Consider the following 22,547-nt stretch of genomic DNA (forward strand, 5'->3'; position numbering starts at 1 on the left):
TCAGAATGTCAAGGTATAGCTGTCCGGTCAGCCGATGCCGAGCTCGAAAACTTTAACATATATAGGCGGCCGCCGTACTCGAATGGGTTGGTGCGTGACTATCATTCGGAATTCAGAGAGAACGAAATTTCGGTGAAACACCAAAATGAAGAAAAAGTTTTTACTAATAGCGATCGCCCCTCGGCAGGCAATGGCAAGCCTCCGATTGTATTTTTGCCATGAAAAAGCTCCTCATAAAAAGTATCTGCTGTTCGGAATGGGCTCGAAACTGTAGGTCCCTCCATTTGTGGAACAACATCAAGACGAACATAACAAATAGGAGGAGGAGCTCGGTCAAACACCCAAAAAGGGTGTACACACCAATTATATATATATATATATATACCGCTTACGTTAAAAGGAAAAATTTAGTTTTTATTGAAATGTTATAATACAAAGTTAAATTAATATTATAATAATACCGATTACCGCAAACGCGTGCGTACCTTTTGGTGTGTCATGTCAGGAAGTTTATTCCTTCTGTTATAGCATTAGCTCCAATGTCTAGACTTGAACTTTATTGCATATAAACAAATTAGTGAGAGGTTTTGACTCTCTATGGTAAAAGATAGTTTTTTTTTGTAATTTTACATAACAAGTTGCGAAAAGAAAAATATAAAGAAACGAACTGAATAATATGCGTATAATAAACTAAACTAAAAATTTATCGGCGAGGTGTACCCTTGTGCACTATTAGTTGTGGTTGGATCAGAAGAAACTTCTTTTGGTGGTTCGTCATGGACTTCATAGACCGTCTGGAGTCGATCTACTGATACCAATGTATGTTGGCCTTGAATTTCTAAGTAGAAATATTTGTCACGCCGCGATATAACCCGATATGGTCCTTGATATGGTGCTGAGAATGATAGTCCAATTTGGCTTGGCGTACCAAAACGTGGGAGCAAGTGTGCAATTGTTTGAAACGAACGCGGTCGATTATTGTCAGGCATTGGCGAAAGCCTTTGGAAGGAGGCAGCGTAATGAGATCAATATGTATGAGTTCGAATCATTGTGACGGTAATTGGAATCTCGCTGGTATTGTAGTAACATGACGTTGAGTGCCTGAGGATATATCGCAGTATAAACTAGCGTTATGTTACGGAAAAAGGAAATTTTCAATTGAAGCGTCGAGATAGAGTTAGCGAGAAGCTGTTGAAGCTCTGCGTCACTTCCTTGAGCATCAGCTAACTGTTGAGCTGTCACAGGAGCTGTGATTGTTTCTATTCGCGATAACGTGTTAGCTACTATATTGTTCTGCCCACAAAGATGATTTATTTCTGTGGTGAATTGGCCTAGGTAGGTCAGTGTAAATCACAATATGTCAGCCCTCGATCATATGCCGCAAATATTTAACAGCCTCGTATATTGCGTGAGGTTCACGATCGTAAGTTAAAAGCTTGCGTATAGATTCTGGTAGCGTCCGGCTAAAGAGAGCAAGCGATTGCCATTAATTTATTGTAACACTGCTCCAATCGATGTACAAAAGTCATAAACGGAAATTCAAACAACCTGAACGGTGATATTTGCGGTTTTTCAATGTCTTGTTCGGGAATTACCGAACTTATGTGGTGCAATACGTCGTGCTTTGCTTGACAGGGCCTTTGGTTGTTTTTATGTGGTGCATCGCTATGTTCTTGGCAAATTTGAATTTACCGTTAGGTTTGGTGATGCCGGAAAATTCTTTTGTAAGGTCACTGTAGAGCGATTGAATGGGAATCACCTTGATTCACATAATATAGGATGCGTTTCTCACTAGCCTTGGAGATGTTATACCTGTTTCCTCGTCGCTAATTTGTTTGTTTTTTAAGTTGACTAACAAACCAAAATGACTTATAAAGTCAGCTCCAATAAGCGGGTTCGTTACGTTGGCGATCACGAAGCACCAGGTAAATTTGCGTCGCAAGGCAAAATCAAGCGCAAGCATATGATGCCCATATGTTTAAATTGTTGCGTCTGTAGCTGTGTACAACTGATACCTAATAGGAGTTACGTTTGCAAAGATTCGCGAGCGAGGGAAAACAGATACATCAGCGCCCGTATCCACAAGAAATTGTGTCCCAGAAGCGCGATCTATCAAAAAAAGGCGGTGTGATGTTGTAATTGTAGAGCCTTTTGCCGCCTTTATAGACCCTCTTTCGCGTTTTTTGCAAACTTAGGCATCGCCGAGCTTCACTGCCAAATTTTTTGTGGTAAAAACATTGACCGTTTATCGACAAATGCACGCGACTGTGTGACCAATTTACGACTGACACGAGGTTGTGGGCGTTGTTGTCTACCTTTACTGCGTGAGTTTCTTATTTAGAGTGATCGTAATTGTTTGCGTATTTCTAAGATTTCGGAGCGAAATGACTGCTTTGGGATGGCTTCGTGAATTTTGTCAGCTAGAGGGCTGAGGTCTTCTAATGAAGCATCGGGCTGCGCTGTCAAGCCAGCGCGCGTGTTTGCGACGAAAGTTTAGACTGCCATCTTGCTTTAATTACGTTATCTGAAACGTGGCGGAAAAATTGGGACGGGGTGCGATCGCCAATTTGCTCACCATCTAAAAGTTGTAAAAGTTTTGCGTCTTTTGACTTCCTAAGCCGCTCGATTAGGACCGTCTTCAACAAGGTGTATGACGTCTACGTCCATTCCCATGGCAGCCGGTTCTACGTTACCGAAATTACTCGGTTTTTTCCCGACCAAGGGCTGCCGCCCCAGCAACTCCTCGGAGCAGCCTTGCTCCAAATACTTCTCCTCAGGGCTGGAATTGAATCCAACCCTAGGCCAGAAGTATTCTATTGCTGCGTCTGCTATAAACGGCTCCACCCGAACTCCACCTTGGTTAGGTGCAACAAGTGCAACGGGTGGAGCCATCTTAAGACCTGTTCAGGCTTTAAGACACATAGGGAGCGGACCACACGGTATGTGGCCTCGTGTTGCTCCCGCCAGCAGGCGTCAAATATCTGTCTCTACGGCTACTACCCCGCCTGATAGGCCGGCACTACCAACCGCCACCACAACCAATACCTCTACGGTAAGGAGCCTATCGGAGCAACACCACTCCACTGACTTAACCCATCCCCTTCCCTCCTGCTCCAACCCAAGTGCGTGGACAAACCAGCAGCTCTTCCGGGTGTCAGGCCGTAATACCTCGGAATCTGGCATCAGCCAATTGCAATTCTTGCGACATCACCCAGAAGCTTTAAGCTTCTCCAATTCAACTGTAAGGGACTCACGAGCAAGGTCGACGAGATAGTTGACTTTATTAGCCGGCACAGTACCAAAGTAGCTGCGGTCCAGGAAACAAAGCTGCACGCTAGGTCCTCTCTGATCACCAAGGATGGCTATAACGTGCACAGACATGATCGCGAGCGAGACAAAGGTGGTGGCCTAGCGTTTATAGTCAACCACGCAGTGCAGTATCGTATCATTGAGGAAGGGATCGACCGCAGGGACAGCACCTTAGAAAGTCAAGGCATAGCTGTCCGGACAGGCGATTCCGAGCTCGAAATTTCTAACATTTATATACCCCCTGTCACCTGCTGCCCAGCAGGATATAACCCTGATATAGGTACGCTCATTAGAGGTGAAAACCGATTGGTTGTAGGTGACTTTAATGCGCATCACGATCTTTGGCATTCAAGCCCGCCAAATGATCGTAGGGGACAGCAATTGGCAGAGCAAATAGACGATTCGACATTCAGCACTGTGAACGACGAAGCCCCCACCATTCCCATGGCAGCCGGTTCTACGTTACCGGAATGACTCGGGTTTTCCTTCCCGACCAAGGGCTGCCGCCCCAGTACACTAGCCCTGTCTAGTGTATCGTATATCACCCCACCCCTTACGTCACAGGAGCAAACTCTCGCAGCAATCCTGCTCCAAATACTTCTCCTCAGAGCTGGAGTCGAATCCAACCCTGGGCCAGAAGTATTCTACTGCTGCGTCTGCCATAAACGGCTCCACCCGATCTCCACTTCGGTTAGGTGCAATAAGTGCAACGGGTGGAGCCATCTTAAGACCTTTTCAGGCCTTAAGTCGCACAGGGAGTGGTCCACACGGTATGTGGCCACGTGTTGCTCCCGCCAACAGGCGTCTGATGCCTCCACGGCTACCACACCCCCTGATAGGCCGGCATTACCAACCGCCACCCATACCTCTACGGTGAGGAGCCTATCGGAGCAACACAACTCCCCTTCAACCCCTCCCATCCCTTCCTGCTCCAACCCCAGTGCGGGGACAAACCAGCAGCTCCTGGTCCCCCGTACCGTCTGTTCCGTGTGTCAGACCGCAATACCTCGGAATCTGGTATCAGTCCAATGCAATTCCTGCAGTGGCTGGTGCCATTTTCGGGGATGTTCCGGCCTGCGCACCACCCGTGAGTGGACAACTGCCTACGTTGCCCCCTGCTGCAGAGCTCTGCACCCACTACCGCCCCCGGAGGCGCGGCCGCCCACCACCATCAGGCCGCAACAACCACAGTGGATTGCGCAGCATGTCCAACGTAGACAACCCCACGCGTCCCTCACCCCCCGGATTACACAGCCCTCACCGAGAAGCTTTAAGCATCTCCAGTTTAACTGCAACGGACTTACGAGTAAGGTCGACGAGGTAGTTGACTTTATGAGCCGGCACAGTATTAAGATAGCTGCGGTCCAAGAAACAAAGTTGCACGCTAGGTCCTCTCTGATCACCAGGGATGGCTACAACGTGCACAGACACGATCGCCAGCGAGACAATGGTGGTGGCCTAGCGTTTATAGTCCACCACACAGTGCAGTATCGTCTCATCGATGAAGGAATCGACCGCAGGGACAGCACCTTAGAATGTCAAGGCATAGCTGTCCGGTCAGGCGATTCCGAGCTCGAAATTTTTAACGTATATATACCCCCTGTCACCTGCTGCCCGGCAGGATATCACCCTGATATAGGTGCGCTCATCAGAGGTGAAAACCGATTGGTTGTAGGTGACTTTAATGCGCATCACGATCTTTGGCATTCAAGCCTGCCAAATGATCGTAGGGGACAGCAATTGGCAGAGCAGATAGACGACTCGACATTCAGCACTGTGAACGACGACGCCCCCACCAGGGTAGTGGGCAATGGCAGCAGCTCGCCTGACCTAACAATAGCTAGCGCAGGCCTGATAAATAGCATAACGTGGCGACCTATGCTATCGCTTGCATCAGACCACTTGCCCATTATCGTCTCGATTGAGAGACCTGCCGACTTTGTTTCCGCGAATCACCGGTCCTATTTTAACTTTAAAAAAGCTAATTGGACCGGCTTCACGGAATTCACCGAGGACACCTTCGCCGCTCTTCCCATCCCCACTGATGTGCGCGTGGGCGAACGCGCATTCCGCAAGGTGCTCACAGCTGCTGCGGCTCGCTTCATCCCAGCTGGAAGTTATAAGGACATCCGTCCTCATTTCCCAGCAGAAGCAGCCAGTTTAGCGAACGAGCGTGACCACCTACGCCAGGCCGATCCCGGGGATCCCCGCATAAGGGATCTCAATTTGGAGATCCGGCAACTGGTAAATCAACATAAGCGGACTAAATGGGTTGAGCACCTGAAGACTTGTAACCTCACCTCCGGTGTGAGTAAGCTCTGGTCCACCGTTAGGTCCCTGTCGAACCCGACGAAACACAACGACAAGGTGGCTATCACCTTCAACGGTTGTACTTCGTCGGACCCGAAGAGATGCGCGAGCTATTTTAGCCGGCTGTTCATACTGCATCATCCGGGCGACAGAACCAAATGTCGTGTTACCAGAAGGCTCCACAAACTGACGAACGACAGTGCGCCACTTACTTTCTCCGGTGATGAGGTTCAGGGGGCCATCAACAAGTCGAAATCATCGAAAGCCATTGGCCCTGACGGATTAAACGCGCTGATGCTGAAGCATCTGGGACCCCTGGGAGTAGGATACCTCACAAGGGTCTTCAATTTGTCTCTGGCCACTCTCATCATCCCTGACAAGTGGAAAGCAGAGAGAGTGGTCCCACTACTGAAACCTGGGAAACCCGCCAACCAAGGGGAGTCTTATCGGCCGATAACTCTCCTTTCCCCAGTAGTGAAGACTCTTGAAGCCCTTCTACTCCCACACCTTACAGAACAGCTGACTCCAGCCTCACACCAGCATGGTTTCCGAAGAGTGCACAGCACCACCACGGCACTCACCGTGATAAACACCCAGGTAAACCGCGGACTCAACAAAAACCGCCCGTGCGAGAGGACTGTCCTAGTAGCGTTGGATCTAAAAAAGGCTTTCGATACAGTCAGCCATTCCACGCTACTAGATGATATTTATCAGTCGACACTCCCGCCAGGGCTGAAGAGGTGGTCCGCGAACTACCTGAGCGGTCGGCACTCGTCAGTGATTTTTCGAGATCAAATGTCAAAGCAGAGGAAGATTAAGCAAGGCGTACCGCAGGGTGGTGTCCTTTCACCCTTGCTTTTTAACTTCTACATCTCGAAGCTCCCCCAACCACCAGCGGGAGTTTCCCTGATCTCATACGCTGACGATTGCTCGATAATGGCGTCAGGCAATGACATCGATGGCCTGTGTTTCAAAGTGAACAACTACCTCACCGACCTTTCTCGCTTTTTCACTGCGAGGAATCTCCAACTTTCCCCCACCAAGTCCACGGCGACCCTTTTCACCACCTGGACAAAGGAGGTCAAGCTGTCCCTTAAGGTAAAAGTCGATGACACACCTGAGCCGCCTCCCAGGCACGTCAGGAGACACCTCCTTGACTACGCTGACGAACTCCAGGACAAAACTGACCGAAACCTACTGGACCGGACAGTGTTTAGACAGTCAATAAACGACATTCACCGGGAGACCGTTACCACCTTCATGAACTCCCGTCCTGTGAATGCCGTAATCGGAGTCCAACCACCACCTATCGCAGATGAAGAGCTCCAGCTTCCCCGTGAGACTCGTGTAACATTGGCAAAATTACGTTCTGGATATTGTAGCAGGTTAAACTCCTACTTATCCAGAATTGACCCCGACATACCAAATACATGTCCGGCATGTGAAGGTACCCCGCACGACACTAACCACCTCTTCACATGCCCCCTCAAACCGACTCATCTAACCCCCCTCTCCCTCTGGACCCAACCTGTCGAAACAGCATGTTTCCTGGGCCTACCCTTAGATGAGCTAGACGAAGACGACCGATGATATACTTACACTGACAGGGCTAACTATGCTGTTAAAACAACAACAACGAAGCCCCCACCAGGGTAATGGGCAATGGCAGCAGCTCGCCTGACCTAAGAATAGCTAGCGCGGGTCTGATTAATAGCATAACGTGGCGACCTATGCTATCGCTTGCATCAGACCACTTGCCCATTATCGTCTCGATTGAGAGACCTGCCGACTTTGTTTCCGCGAACCACCGGTCTTATTTTAACTTCAAAAAAGCTAACTGGACCGGCTTCACGGAATTCACCGAGGACACCTTCGCCGCTCTTCCCATCCCCACCGATGTGCGCGCAGGCGAACGCGCATTCCGCAAGGTGCTCACAGCTGCTGCGGCTCGCTTCATCCCAGCTGGTAGTTTCAAGGACATCCGTCCTCATTTCCCAGCCGAAGCAGCCAGTTTGGCAAACGAGCGTGACCACCTACGTCAGGCCGATCCCGGGGATCCCCGCATAAGGGATCTCAATTTGGAGATCCGGCAACTGGTAAATCAACATAAGCGGACTAAATGGGTTGAGCACTTGAAGACCTGTCGAACCCGACGAAACACAACGACAAGGTGGCTATCACCTTCAACGGTTGTACTTCGTCGGACCCGAAGAGATGCGCGAGCTATTTTAGCCGGCTGTTCATACTGCATCATCCGGGCGACAGAACCAAACGTCGTGTTACCAGAAGGCTCCACAAACTGACGAACGACAGTGCGCCACTTACTTTCTCCGGTGATGAGGTTCAGGGGGCCATCAATAAATCTAAAACTTCAAAAGCCATTGGCCCTGACGGACCAAACGCGCTGATGCTTAAGCACCTGGGACCATAGGGAGAAGGATTTCTCAAAGGGGTCTTCAATCTGTTCTTGGCCACTCTCATCATCCCTGACAAGTGGAAAGCAGGGAGAGCGGTCCCACTACTGAAACCTGAAAAACCCGCAACCAAGGGGAATCTTATCGCCCGATAACTCTCCTTTCCCCAGTAGTGAAGACACTTGACGCCCTCCTACTCCCACTCTTCACGAAACACCTGGCCCTAGCCCCACATCAGCACGGCTTCCGACGAGTGCATAGCACCACCCCTGCACTCACCGCCATAAACGCTCAAATAAACCGCGGGCTTAACCAAAACCGCCCCCGCGAGAGCACTGTCCTAGTAGCGTTGGACCTAAAAAAGGCTTTCGATACAGTCAGCCACGCCACGCTACTAGATCACATTTTACAGACGACACTCACGCCAGGGCTGAAGAGGTGGTCCGCAAACTACCTGTGGTATTCATTCGTCGGTGATATTTCGAGCCAAACTTCCAAACAGAGGAAAATATAGCAAGGAGTTTCGGAGGGTGGTGTCCTTTCACCCTTTTTTCAATTTCCATTTCTCGAAACTCCCCCAGCCAGCAGAGGGAGTCTTCCTGCTCTCATACGCCAACAACTGCGCGATTCACTGCAAGGAATTTCCAACTTTCCGCCACTAAATCCACGGCGACCCTCTTTAGCACCTGGACAAAGGAGGTCAAACTGTCCCTTAAGGTAAAAGTCGACGACATATCAATTCCGACGGTAAACAACCCCAAAATCGTGTGTGTTCCCTTTGACAGTTTGCTCTCCTTCTCAGCGCACACAACCACAATTGCCACTAAAGTACAAAACCGCAACAAGGTCCTCAAATCGCTTGCCGGCAGCACTTGGGGCAAAGACAAAGAACTATTGCTATCGACATTTAAGGCAATTGGTCGGCCGGTTCTACACTATGCAGCACCTCTGGTCACCTAGAACTAGTGACACGCAGTGGACAAAGCTACAGACATGCCAAAATACTGCCTTTCGAACAGCGACCGGTTGCCTCCTGATGTCCCCGGTTCAACACCTACACAACGAGGCACAAATGCTTCCAGTAATAGAGCATAACAAACTGCTCAGCAAGCAGTTCCTGCTGGGATGTTACCGCAGGTTTCACCCCTGCAGACATCTGCTTGAGCCTGAGCCGCCTCCCAGGCACGTCAGGAGACATCTCTTAGACTACGCTGACGAAATCCAGGACAAAACTGACCGCAATCTACTGGACCTGACAATGTTTAGACAGTCAATAAACGACATTCACCGGGAGACCGTCACCCCCTTCTTAAGCTCCCGTCCACTGAATGCCGTAATCGGAGTCCAACCACCACCTACAGATGAAGAGCTTCAGCTTCCCCGTGAGACCCGCGTAAAACTGGCACAATTACGTTCTGGATATTGTAGCAGGTTGAACTCCTATCTATCCAGAATCGACCCCGACATACCAAACATATGTCCGGCATGTGAAGGCACCCCGCACGACACTAACCACCTTTTCACATGCCCCCAAAACCGACTCATCTAACACCCCTCTCCCTCTGAACCCATCCCGTCGAGACAGCATGTTTCCTGGGCCTACCCCTAGATGAGCTAGACGAAGATGACCGGTGATATGCCCGACACTGGCGGGGCTACTATTACTGTTAACAAACAAACGTCGACGTCGTCCGCTGATGATTGCGTGTCGATGAGTAGCACTGCATGGTGGAACAAGTCATCTTCATTATAAACTGATCGACTTCTGAATTCCGATTCTCATTGAGCGAAGCACAACGCAGGGCGCTCTGCAGAGAAGGGTGGCGCGCAAACAGACAAACTTGTTGTTGGATACATTAGCGGTGGATGTGTTAATGATCCTGCCTCGGTGCTTGTTATTGGAATTGTTTGGTCTATAGTGACCTTTCAGGTTCTTGTGCCGAGCTTAATAATCCGAAAATTTTTAAAGATATCACACAGGTTCATTTTAATCTCATCATGGATAAAATTATTTCTGAAGTTACCCAACTGCAAGATTACAAACTAAACAATCAAAACATAACAATTATTTGCTATGCAGACGATAGTAAAACCTGAGGAGCCAATAAGGTGTAAACTGGAAATTAACCAGAATATTATAGAACAAACAATGCATTTCAAGTATTTGGGAATAGGTATATCTAACCATCAGAATATCATCACAGAAGTGAGAGAAAGATGTACATATAGTGCAAAAATATGAGGATTTTGTAATGTATTGAAGAACAAATACATGAATGCGGAAAGCAAAATGAATGTGTATAAAACAATCGTAAGACCGATATTAACATACGGTGCATAGGTACGTGCGGAGAGCACAAAAACGAAACAATTATTACGCTCTACAGAAATGCACGCATTAAAAACCTGTCGGAAGACGACGTCCTGAAAGACCGCCGAAGTGATGGGCGCAAAGCTGGATATCAAATTCAATTGAAAATTAATATCAATTATGTATTTTATTTTGATATTCCTACATTAATCATACATCTGTCATACTGACATCTAGTACATTTTTTAACAATTAATTAGGAAAGTTATTAAATATATTTCATCATGGCCAGTGCCAACACGAATACAGCGATTACATTTTAATAAAACAATTACATTTTATATAGAACAGTTATTTTAGCATACGAGAAATAATATTTAATGTCGATTAATGGTATATTGAACGTAGAATGGATGTCATCATTTTTTGTGTACCTGTCGGGCATTGTTATTATACGTTAGATTTTTGATTGTTGTCGGTGTACTTCGTTTATGTGAGTTCTTTTTGCAGTTCCCCACACTTGAAGTCCGTAGGTCCAGATTGGTTTAATGACCGCCTTGTATACTAGAAGTTTGTTGGAAATACTGAGCTTAGAGTTTCTACCTACTAGCCAATGCAATTGTCAAAATTTTTCCCTTATTTGCTTTATTTTCTTTTTGATGTGATCTTTCCAAGTTAATTTTGAGTCCAGATAGATTCCAAGATCTTTCGCAGATGTTTCAATTAGTGTATTTTTATTGTTGAGCTTAATCGGTATAGCAGCAACCTCTGTTCTTGTCGTAAATATTGCTTGTAGATTTGTCCTCATTTACTTTCAAACTCCATTTGTCAAACTTCTTCTTTACATTGTTGGTGTATATCTGTAATTTTGCTGTTGCGGTTGAGAGGTTTTTGTCAGATGACAATAAAATTGTGTCGTCTGCAAATGTTGCTATAGTTGAATTAGTTTCATCTGGGAGTGGTATGTCAAAGGTAAATAAAACATATAACAGTGGTCCTAGAACGCTGCCTGGAGGAACTCCTGCTGTTATTGGATGTATATGTGAATATTTGTTATTGTATTTAATGTAGAAGCATCGATCAGTAAGGTAGCTCTTGATAATTAAATAATAGTCCCGTCGTAATATTGTCCTAATTTTATGTAAGAGGCCTTTGTGCCAAACTTTGTCAAACGCTTTGTATTTGTTGCATGTATTTGTTGGATAGTTGAATGTTTTTTTCGAAAACTGAATTGATGATCTGGAATGATGTTTTTCGTATCAAGTATTGGGGTAATTTTGTCATGTAAAAGTTTTTCTGCAATTTTAGATATAGTCGGAAGTAGGCTTATAGATCGATATGAAATTAAAGCTGTTGGGTTTTTACCCGGTTTTGGTAGCGCAATGATTTCTGTGACTTTCCATACTTTGGGAAGTATTGTAAGCGAAACATTGCATTAAACACTATTCTAAGGAATATGTAAGCATCAATTGGTAGCTTCGTAAGTGCTTTGCCTGTCAGCATATCATATCCGGGTGCTTTTTTATGTTTAATTCGAGTTTTGATGCATAATATCACTTCTTGTGTGCTTGTTTTTCTTATTTTTGTAATGGTATAAGTATTAACATTACTAATCGTGTCAATTTGTTTATGTTCATCGTTCCATAGGACATTTTCAAAATAATTTCCCAATGCCCCTGCTTTTTCATCATTTGTAAAAGCCCATGTCTTGTCATCTTTTCTTAGTGGGGGTTGATGCTTTATCTGGTTTTTAAGTTTTTTTGTACATTTCCAAAAGGAATAATTTGTTTCATGTGTAGGAGTTAAATTTTTTAGATATTTTTCAATTTCCTTATTTTTTATGTCACATAAACAAGCCCTCAAATTTTTTGTAGCTAAGTTTAACCTCTGTTTGTCTGCAGGAGATATGGTTGTTTGCCATCTTTTTCTCAATTTTCTTTTTTCCTTGATTTGCTTTTTAATAGAAATGTCATTTGAAGTGTTTTGTGCGCTATATTTTTGCTGCGGTGTGAATCTGAATCCTGCGTCAATAACTATGTCATTAAAATGTATGATGCTACGCTCGATGTCAAGTTGTGTTTTCAAAGGTGTACTTAGAATGAGTTGTTGGGCGATGTGTTTTCGATACTCATCCCAGTCAGTCCTCTTTGTAAATATTTGGGGTGTTGTCTCTATACGGTAAATTTTTGATGTATAGTTAAGTATTATCGGCGAGTGGTCAGAAGATAGTTCATAACTTGGTTTAAGCTTCAGTTGGTTATGGTTAATATTTTTTGTTATACAGAAGTCGATTACATCTGGAATTTTTTTTAACATCCGTAGGCCAGTAAGTTGGTTCACCCGTACTTATAAACCTGCAATTTTTTTTATGGATTGCGTTAATTAAATACATACCTTTTTTATTAGTCAACCTTGAACCCCAGTCAGTATGCTTTGCGTTTGGGTCTCCTCCAGCAATGAATCTGTTGTCTAATGTCTTAAAGTAATCATCACTTTGATCCGTCTTTATCCAGTGTCGTGGTGGACAGTAAATAGAAGATATTGATATGGGTCCATTGTTGTCAACAATTTGTATAGACGTTGCATGGATGTCAGGTGACACATAGGGCAATCGTTCAGTATGATTTGTGTTTTGTTTTATGATAATGGCTGTTCCTCTATGAGCTTTTCAGTCGGGATGATTAGTTGCATATAATTTATATTCGGGAGATGTTAAATAACTTTTGTCTGTGAAATGTGTTTCTGCAATTAACGCAATATTAATTTTTCTGTCAATTAAAAACAGCTTCAGTTCTAAATATTGCCGAGTTAGTCCATTTGCATTCCAGATAAGAATTTTTGTGTTATTACTTTCGTCCATTCGAGTTATTTATTAACATTGTAATTACGTTCATCATATTAGTCATTTGGGTGATTAAAGTTTTTATCACGGCTTTGAGTTCATCAATATCTTTGTTGTTTTGAGGTTTGATAGTTAGTTCTGGTTCTACTACCCGAGGATTTGATGAGGCTATTTCATCAGCATAACTTATACCTGGTATTACTGTTGATTTTGTGATGTTTGTGTTTTGGTTTGTTATGACTTCCTTTTTGCGTAAAGGTATATATTTTGCAGCCTTTGTAATTGGCGATATGATTACCTCCACATAGTGCGCATTTCACTTGAATGGTCGGATTGTTGCATTCGCTTGTTAAATGTTTTCCTGCACATTTTGCACATACTGAGTCTCTTCTGCAATAATTCTTTGTATGTCCATACTTCTGACATTTCGTGCATTGTGCAATTATCCGTTTATGATATGGCGCCTCAAACGATACGATGCAGTGCATTAATTTGTCTATGTGGTAAATGTCTTTGTTATAAGCATTTGTTTCCAGTTCAATAAAAATAGTGGTAATGGTTTTTTTGTTGTTCTTTGTGTTATATTAAATATATTTGTGACTTTATGACCTTTTTCTCTTAATTCACTCTTTATTTCTTCTTGGTTCCCAGATGATGCATGTTGCGTAATACTACTTTAAGCCCCCTCTTATTTTTTGGTTTGAAAGTATGCAGTTTTGTTCCTTTTTGTTTTAGCATTTGATGTATTTGAGTGTACGTTCCTAAGTCATTTGCTTGCACTCATACTTCATTATTTCTTAGGATTTTTAGGACAAAATTGCAATTTGCTATTGCACTTAAGGGGTTATACGCAGTTATGACTTTCAAAAAAATCGATTTTTTTTATTGCATTTTTGTAATGTACATATATTCAAAAGTATACGCACGAAATTTGAAGTAGATCTAAGCAATACTTTCGGAGTTATACCTAAATATGTAGAGATGCCTCGGCACGTTTTAAGGTAGGTATTGAAACTTTAAACGTGTTTTTTTCAAAACGGCATTTTTCAAGTCGGTGTACACGATATCTCGAAAACGGCTTGTTTGATCGGTCAACCGTTTTAACTCAATCTTTAGAGATACATTTTCTAGTAATTAATCGTTCCTTTTGTAAATCTGATACTTATTTTCCATTTTATAATCAATTTACGGCCAAATTTTAACGTAAAAATCGAAATCATTTCTTTTAATAAAAGCTGCCATTTTGTGAAAATTCACTATTTTGATTAGCCGAACGATTAATTACTAGATAATCTAATATATTAACAAAATTTGTTTGGTTTTTTTGATTTCAGATAATCCAATCCTGAGGTACGATGTACACCGTAAATCGTCGTTTTTTAAAGGAGGTTCCAGAAATCGCCTGCAGCGCGCTCTATAATCAACATTTTCATAAATAAAAAATTTTGTTACGTTCTTGAAGGATGCTTTTATAACCGCCAACAATTTTCAAATTAAAATATTCTGAAGTTTCTTCAGGATAAATCCTTGACAACCCGTCTTTTATTAGCTTCATAACTGCGTATAACCCCTTAAAGCATTTTTTAGTATCTTGATGCATTCAACACCTTGCACATATATTGGTGGTGGTTTATTATTATTTTTATTTTTTTTTTCACTATTTAAATTTTGAGCATTAGTAACAGAGTTCTGCCCACTGTTCGCTTGTGTATTTGTTTCGTTGTTTTCATTTTCGTCATCAATAGCAAGAGGCAAATTTGTTTGTGGACTTTGTATCGCCGCTTAGCCAGTAGTTTGGTAATTTGCTTTGGCTCAAGTTCGTTGTTATTTTTTGTTTTTTGTTGGTGGTTGACAAAGTTGAGGACTTTATAGGTAAGTTTCGTGATCTCTTTATGGGAGGTGGCTCATTTAAAGCGTGAGGTTGTACATAAGAAGGTGGGGAGATGGCAAGCAATGGTTTGTTTGATACGGTTGTTGTTGCAGTACTAGTGTACAGAATGGATGTCGTTGTTGATGATGAGTTAGTTGTGGTTGGTGTTGGCATTCCGTTTGTGTTCACGCACGCTGTGAAACTGCCATTAAACGGCTGAGCTTGAAGGTTGACGCTCTCTACGCTTTGCGGTAATCCTGCTGAGGTAATAGAGAGGGCTGTCTCTATTTCGTTTGCTTTCTTTTGCATTGAGTTCGTGCGCGTAATTGTCGGAGTACTCACAGTTTCAAAAGGTATTGTTTTTATTACAGGCACACTCTCGGGTTGCTTTCCTCTCCGCGTGAAAGAGTGCCGCACACTCATCTTGCCTTCTGATAATTTTCTTGTACACTTTGTTTTTATTTTTATTTCTTAGTTTTTTTATTAGCAAGAAATTGTTTGTAATTATGTTTGTAACACTTGCAATTGCTATGGGTGAGTCTCTGTCTCTTTTAAGCAGTATTGCATACAAAACACAGTAGAAAAGTATTTAAACATATAATTCATCATACAACATTAACTATATTATAAATTATAAAACTTTGTATCTAAGAATCTGTGTAAAGGAAAAGACACGTTCTAAATAAAAAAGAAAAAGATAATCCTTCGTCGCTGCGTAATTTTGCAGATTGTCTAACAACTCCAGTCTGATGACTATACCTTACCAATAATCGCCGATGTGAGTGGATAAAAAAGGGCCCACTTTAATTAAAGTCGTATACGTTAAGACAAAAAAAAATTCTCAAATAAGAAAAATTTAGGTTTACGCCAATTTAAATCGATATAACCCAAGTCGGGGTCACCAATGTAGCGATACCAATTATAAAATATTAACCCCGGTTTCGTTAAAAGGAAAAATTTAGTTTTTATTAAAATGTTATGATACAAAATTATATTAATATTAATACCGATTACCGCCCTTTTGGTGTGTTATCGCAGAATGAAATTTATTCCTTTTGTTCCAGCATTGCTTGCCTAGCAATAGCTACAATGTCGAGACTTAAAATTCATTGCATACAAACAAAATAGTGAGACTTTGACTCTCTATGGTACAAGATAGTGGCAGGGTTGCCCCTGTCACCTGCTTCCCGGCAGAATATCACCCTGAAATTGATGCGCTTATCAGAGGCGAAAACCGATTGGTAATAGGTGACTTTAATGCGCATCACGATCTTTGGTACTCAAACCTATAAAACGATCGTAGGGGAGAGGCAGCACTTGGCAGAGCAGACAGACGACTCGACATTTAGCCCTGTGAACGACGACGCCCCCACCAGGATAGTGAGCAATTGCAGCAGCTCGCCTGACACAAAAATTTCTAGCGCTGGTAAAGAGCATAGCCTGGAGACATATGCTATCGTTTGCATTAGACCACTTGCCCATTATCAGCTCGATTGAGACCTGCCGATTTTGTTCCCGTGCATCACCGCGCATATATTAACTTTAACAAGGCTTATTTGACCGGCTTTGCGGAATTTACCGAGACACCTTTGCCGCTCTTCCCAATCCTACGGATGTGCGCGTAGGCGAACGCGCATTCCACAAGACGCTCACAGCTGCTGCGGTTCGCTTCATCCACGCTGGAAGGACCCGGGCATACGTCCCAATTTCTCATCTGAAACACCCGTTCTGGCAAACGAGCGTGACCATCTACACCAGTAAAAGATCCCAATTTGGAAATCTGGGAACTGTTCATCCATTATAAGCTCACAAAATGGGAAGAGCATTTGAAAACCTGTAACTTCACCTCTGGTGTGAGTAGGCTCTGGTCCACCGTAAGGTTCCTGTCAAACCCGACGAAGCACAACGACAAGGTGGATATCACCTTCAACGGTTACACTTCGTCGGACCCAAAGAGATGCGCGAGCTGTTTTAGCCGGCAAATCATATTGCATCTTCAGAAAGATAGATCGAAGCGTCGTGCCTCCAGACTGCTGCACAAACTACTGAACAACAGTGCGCAACTTGCTCTCTCCAGTGATGAGGTTAAGGGGGTCATCATCCAAATTAAAAAGGCTTTCGACACAGTCAGCCATTCCTCGCTACTAGATGACGTTATACAGTCGACCTCCCGTCAGGGCTGAAGAGGACATACGTCCCAATTTCCCATCTGAAACACCCGTTCTGGTAAACGAGCGTGATCACCTACGCAAGGCCGATCTCGGGGATCCTCGCATAAAGGATCTCAATTTGGAAATTCGGCAACTGGTAACCCAACACAACGGACCAAATGGGAGGAGCACTTGAAGTCCTGCAACTTCATCTCTGGGTTGAGTAGGCTCTGGTCCACCGTAAGCTCCCTGTCGACCCCGACGAGGCACAACGACAAAGTGGATATCACCTCCAACGGTTGTACTTCGTCGGATCCGAAGAGATGAATGATTTGATTTTAGCCCGCAAATCATTCTGCATCCTCTGGCCGACAGATCCAAACGTTGTGCCAGCAGACGGCTGCACAAACTGACAAACAGTGCACCACTTGCTTTCTCCAGCGATGAGGTTCAGGGGGCCTCAACCATATGAAATCATCCAAAGCCATTGGCCCTGACGGACTAAACATGCTGATGTTGAAAAAGCTGGGTCCATTGGGAGTTTTCCTGGTCTCCTACGACTGACGAAAATGGCGTCGGGCAATAACATTGATGGCCCATAGACCAAAGTGGACGATTACCTTTCCGCCTTTGTCTCCTCTTCCCTGCGAAGAATCTACAACTTTCCCCCACGAAATCCCCGACAACCCTGGTCGGCCAGTTCTAAACTACGCTGAGCCTTTCTAATCGCCTGGAACTAGTGATACTCAGTGGACGAAGCTTCAGACTCGCCAAAATATTGCCATACGGACAGCGACGGTTTGCCTCCTGCACGACGAGGCATAGATTCTAAGAGTGAAGAAGCACAATAAACTGCTCAGCAAGCAATTTCTAATCGGATACTACTGTAGGTCCCACCCATGTAGAGACCTGCTTGAGCCTGAGCCGTCTCCCAGCCACGTCAGGAGGCATCTCTTCAATTACGCCGACGAGATCCAGGACAAAATAATTACTGGACCGGACAAAGTTAAGACACACCGTTCTTACATTCATTGGCAGACACCTTCCACCTTCTTAAGCGCCCGACTTCCGTTATCGGAGTCCAACCACCATCCATAGCAGACGAACAGCTCCAACCACCCCGAAAGACCCGCGTAACCTTGGCACAATTACGTTCTGGATAGTGTAGCAGGTTAAAGCGCAGCAGGTTATTTAGAATTGATACCGACATAGTAAACATATGTCCAGCATGTGAAGGCACTCCGCACGACACTAACCACCTTTTTACATGCGTTATCAAACGCACCCCTTTCCCTCTACACCCAATCTGTCGAAACAGCAAATTTCCTGGGCCTACGTTATTGATGTTGGTGTTGTAGCAGCATAAACATTCCCCATACTTATATGCTGCATATAAATCCGGGTCGTTTCGGTAACGTAGAACCGACTGTCGTGGGCCTACAAGAACAGGGCAAACGACAATCGGTAACTCGATAGCCGATGAGCGCGTCAAAGCTAAAAACGGGAAGCTCTTAACAGCCTCTCAAGACCAACTCAAGCGATGGAAAGAGCATTTCGAGAAAGTTTTTGTGACATCCACACCTACCGATAATGTGATACCGCTGGAAAAACCCACGTACTTCAATCAAAGAATATCTCACATTAGCTCCCAACACCTATCTACGGATGAAATTGAAAAAGCATGAAGTCTGGAAAATCGAGCGAGGTGGATAACATCACAGTAGAGAAGCTAAAAGTGGACCCCAAAATATCAGCACGAATCTTGTTCCACCTTTTTCAGTCTATGTGGGAGTCAGCAGCACTGCCAGACGACTGGATGCAGGGTATACTTGTGAAAGTCCCAAAAAAGGAGCCCCAACCGAGTGCGGCAATTGGAGGGGCATCACGCTGCTCTGTGTGGGATACAGTGTACAAGTCCTTTGCAAAGTAATTCTAAATCGTATAGGTGGTAAGATCGACCGCACACTTTGTAAGCAACAGGCTGGTTTTAGGCCGGCCCTTAAGCGACGGGAGTCGAAGATAAAATCTGTAGTAATATTCAAGCAACGGTGCCCTCTCCGAGCCTACTGAACCTGTGGCTGGTGTCCAACTATACTACCCCCTCTTATATTTTCAATAGGCATTGACAACGTTCTAAACAGCGCTTTTAGTACGGAGCATTTAGACGATCTTAACTACGCCCATGGCATCGCACTCTTCACGGACTGGCGAACACATGCAGAGCAAAATTAATGACCTAAGCTCCCAACGTTGGACTGCGAATCAATGTTGGGAAAACTAAGTTCAGTCAACGCTTTGCTACAAAACAGGAACTGGATTGGCCATAGGTTAATGGCACGGGACTGTAACCCACAAGGATCGCGCCGTAAGAGACACCCTAAAGGAGCTTTACGACGTAGCATTGGACCCAAATTAAGACGAAAGCGAGAAGTAGACAACATTGGAAAGCATTTTTTTCTGCACTATGCACCAAAAGACGGCGCGATAGGAATTAATAATAATAATAATTTTAAAGTTAAAAAGTTTGAGATCCAAAGCATGAATGCTGAAAAAACGATCCCTTTTTACAGCTTTAATGCGCACGTATCCAAACTATGCGCCTATCTTCAAGCATAATATTGTATTATAACTGCTGAAGTTTTACTGCTGCGCAATACCGTTAGATGGAATTATGTTGTTGTTGTTGTAGGAGCATAAGCATTCCCCATACATGGACGGAGAATGCTGCTGGAGTGACAGTCCTTGACCGGATATAAATCCGGTTCGGTCGTTCCGGTAACGTAAAACCGACCGTCATAGGAACGGATAATATTATATTTTGATGCATGTTTATTTTCTAGCAAAGTACAGTCTCTCTACCATAAAAATTATTGCCTCTAATCAAGTGAACCGGGCTGTAGATACGACTTTATGCACTTTTTATGAATTGGAGAACCACATACGTAAGGAAATATACCAATTAATACTTAACTACTATCAGGGAACAAAAAATAATTCTTTCGAAATGATCATGACAAAACTTTTTTATAAGCTACCTGTTGCTGTTTTCTGCATCTTACGGCATGACTATGCACGCACACATATATACGGAGACGCGACCAGACCCACATGAAAAAATTCATGATTCACCAAATATTTACAAATATTTCTATAAGAAATATTTCAATATTTTATAATGAAAGTATTGGATTGGGGAATAAGTTCATAAAGTTTTTAGATTTTCTTATATTTTACGACTTGTTTGCTGTTTGGCAAAGGGTAAGTATTCATTCGATAGAACTCTTTCTGTTCTAAAAAACTATATTAATTGTATTTTTGACTTATTTAATTTTTTATTAGCTTTAGGCGAGTGGCCCCAAAAGATACGCCAAAGCCGAGTCCAGCCGGATCTTCATCCGAAGAAGACCATGATATGTGTTTGGTGGAACTGGGAGGGAATGGTGCACTGGGAAATGCTCGAAACGATGCGACGGTTAATCAGGACCACTACATTGTCCAGCTAAACTGCGTGAATGAGGCTATTCAACTGAAGAGACCTGATCGACATGGTTTGTTTGAATAGTAGCATATCACCGGTCGTCTTCGTCTAGCTCATCTAGGGGTACGCCCAGGAAACATGCTGTTTCGACTGGATGGGTCTAGAGGGAGAGGGGTGTGAGATGAGTCTTTTTTAGGGGGCATGTGAAAAGGTGGTTAGTGTCGTACGTGGTGCCTTCACATGCCAGACATATGTTTGGTATGTCGGGGTCATGATCGACATGGTCAAACCATACGCCTACACGACAAGGCCAAGCCCCATGTTGCACAAGTCATCAAAGCCGCTCTCCCAGAGCTCGAATGGGAGGTTCTTCAGGATCGGCCCTATTCTCAGGACCTTGCACGGACCGATTATTTTCAATTGCACACGTACACGATCCACGATAGCGACGTAATGGAACAGTGGTGATTTTTCATTGACATGGGGTATAATTAGTTTGTTCGTGTCAGCTGACACGGAACGACGTTATCGCAGACCCTGTCTGTTGTCCGTGAGATACACAAAATTGAGCAAAACTTGTGCACGTAGAAAACAGCTGCTTTCGTTTGGTTACATATTTACATAACACATCGGTTTGTGCATGATTGTATCGGCACAATGATGCCGTTTACACTTTTGCATACATACTTTTACACACCTCCGCATTAACAGTTACAATTTTTTATTGTAATGTTAATAGTTCACCTACCTATAATCAACAATTAACAGCGCTTTTAAATTATTTTCATAAAAATTTTAACTTTTATAAGTTTATTTTGTTAATGAATTCAACGGGTACTGTTTGGCAACACTGTGTCCTGAGAGAACAATCAGCTGAAAAAATGTTACGGAACATTTAAACTTTTCTACGGACACGATATGAGTTTTCATTTAAATGGCACCGTCATAAGTTTTGTAGTGTCAGCTGGCATGCAACGTACGTTTACGTTGGTGAGTGTGGTAGTTCCGCCGGGAGTGCAGATTACAAACAGCAAGCAGTTCCTGCTGGGATGTTCCCGGAGGTTTCACCCCTGCAGACATCTGCTCGAGCCTGAGCCGCCTCCCAGGCACGTCAGGAGACATCTCTTAGACTACGCTGACGAAATCCAGGACAAAACTGACCGCAATCTACTGGACCTGACAGTTTTTAGACAGTCAATAAACGACATTCACCGGGAGACCGTCACCCCCTTCTTAAGCTCCGTCCACTGAATGCCGTAATCGGAGTCCAACCACCACCTACAGCAGATGAAGAGCTCCAGCTTCCTCGTGAGACACGTGTAACACTGTCACAATTACGTTCTGGATATCGTAGCAGGTTAAACTTCTACTTATCCAGAATCGACCCCGACATACCAAACATATGTCCTGCATGTGAAGGTACCCCGCACGACACTAACCACCTTTTCACATGCCCCCTAAAACCGACTCATCTAACAACCCTCTCCCTCTGGACCCATCACGTTGAACCAGCATGCTTCCTGGGCCTACCCCTAGATGAGCAAGACGAAGATGACCGGTGATATACCCTACACTGGCAGGGCTACTATTACTGTTAAGAAACAAACAAAACCAAACAATACAAACATGAATGTACACAAGCTAGGGTATCAAGTGTGCATACGCACATGCCATAAGTTCTGTTACAAGTCATGTCTTTTATAGATATGAAATTTTAATACTTTTTTATGAAATTGCTTTTACACAAGCCGTAAAACGATTAGGCTATCCGGCTATTGCAGCATGCACAGTTTCCATGGATATTGACGTCACCTTTCGAACCAAACGATTGTTTGAGACTCTCAAAATTTCTGTGAGGTCGGC

General features: G+C 44.0%; 2 protein-coding genes across 4 annotated transcripts in view; one reads left to right on the plus strand and one right to left on the minus strand.

Annotated features, from left to right (window-relative positions):
• Positions 1-22,547, minus strand: part of LOC128869333 (mediator of RNA polymerase II transcription subunit 26) — a 90,835-nt gene that overhangs the window by 40,549 nt on the left and 27,739 nt on the right. The window lies entirely within an intron of this gene.
• Positions 1,865-20,768, plus strand: LOC128870372 (uncharacterized). The gene is made up of 3 exons (XM_054112986.1): positions 1,865-1,925; positions 4,709-5,744; positions 20,546-20,768. The coding sequence occupies exons 1-3, from the start codon at positions 1,865-1,867 to the stop codon at positions 20,766-20,768; spliced, it is 1,320 nt and encodes a 439-aa protein (XP_053968961.1).

The sequence above is a fragment of the Anastrepha ludens genome, chromosome X, assembly GCF_028408465.1.
Source record: "Anastrepha ludens isolate Willacy chromosome X, idAnaLude1.1, whole genome shotgun sequence".
NCBI classification, from domain to species: Eukaryota; Metazoa; Arthropoda; class Insecta; order Diptera; family Tephritidae; genus Anastrepha; species Anastrepha ludens.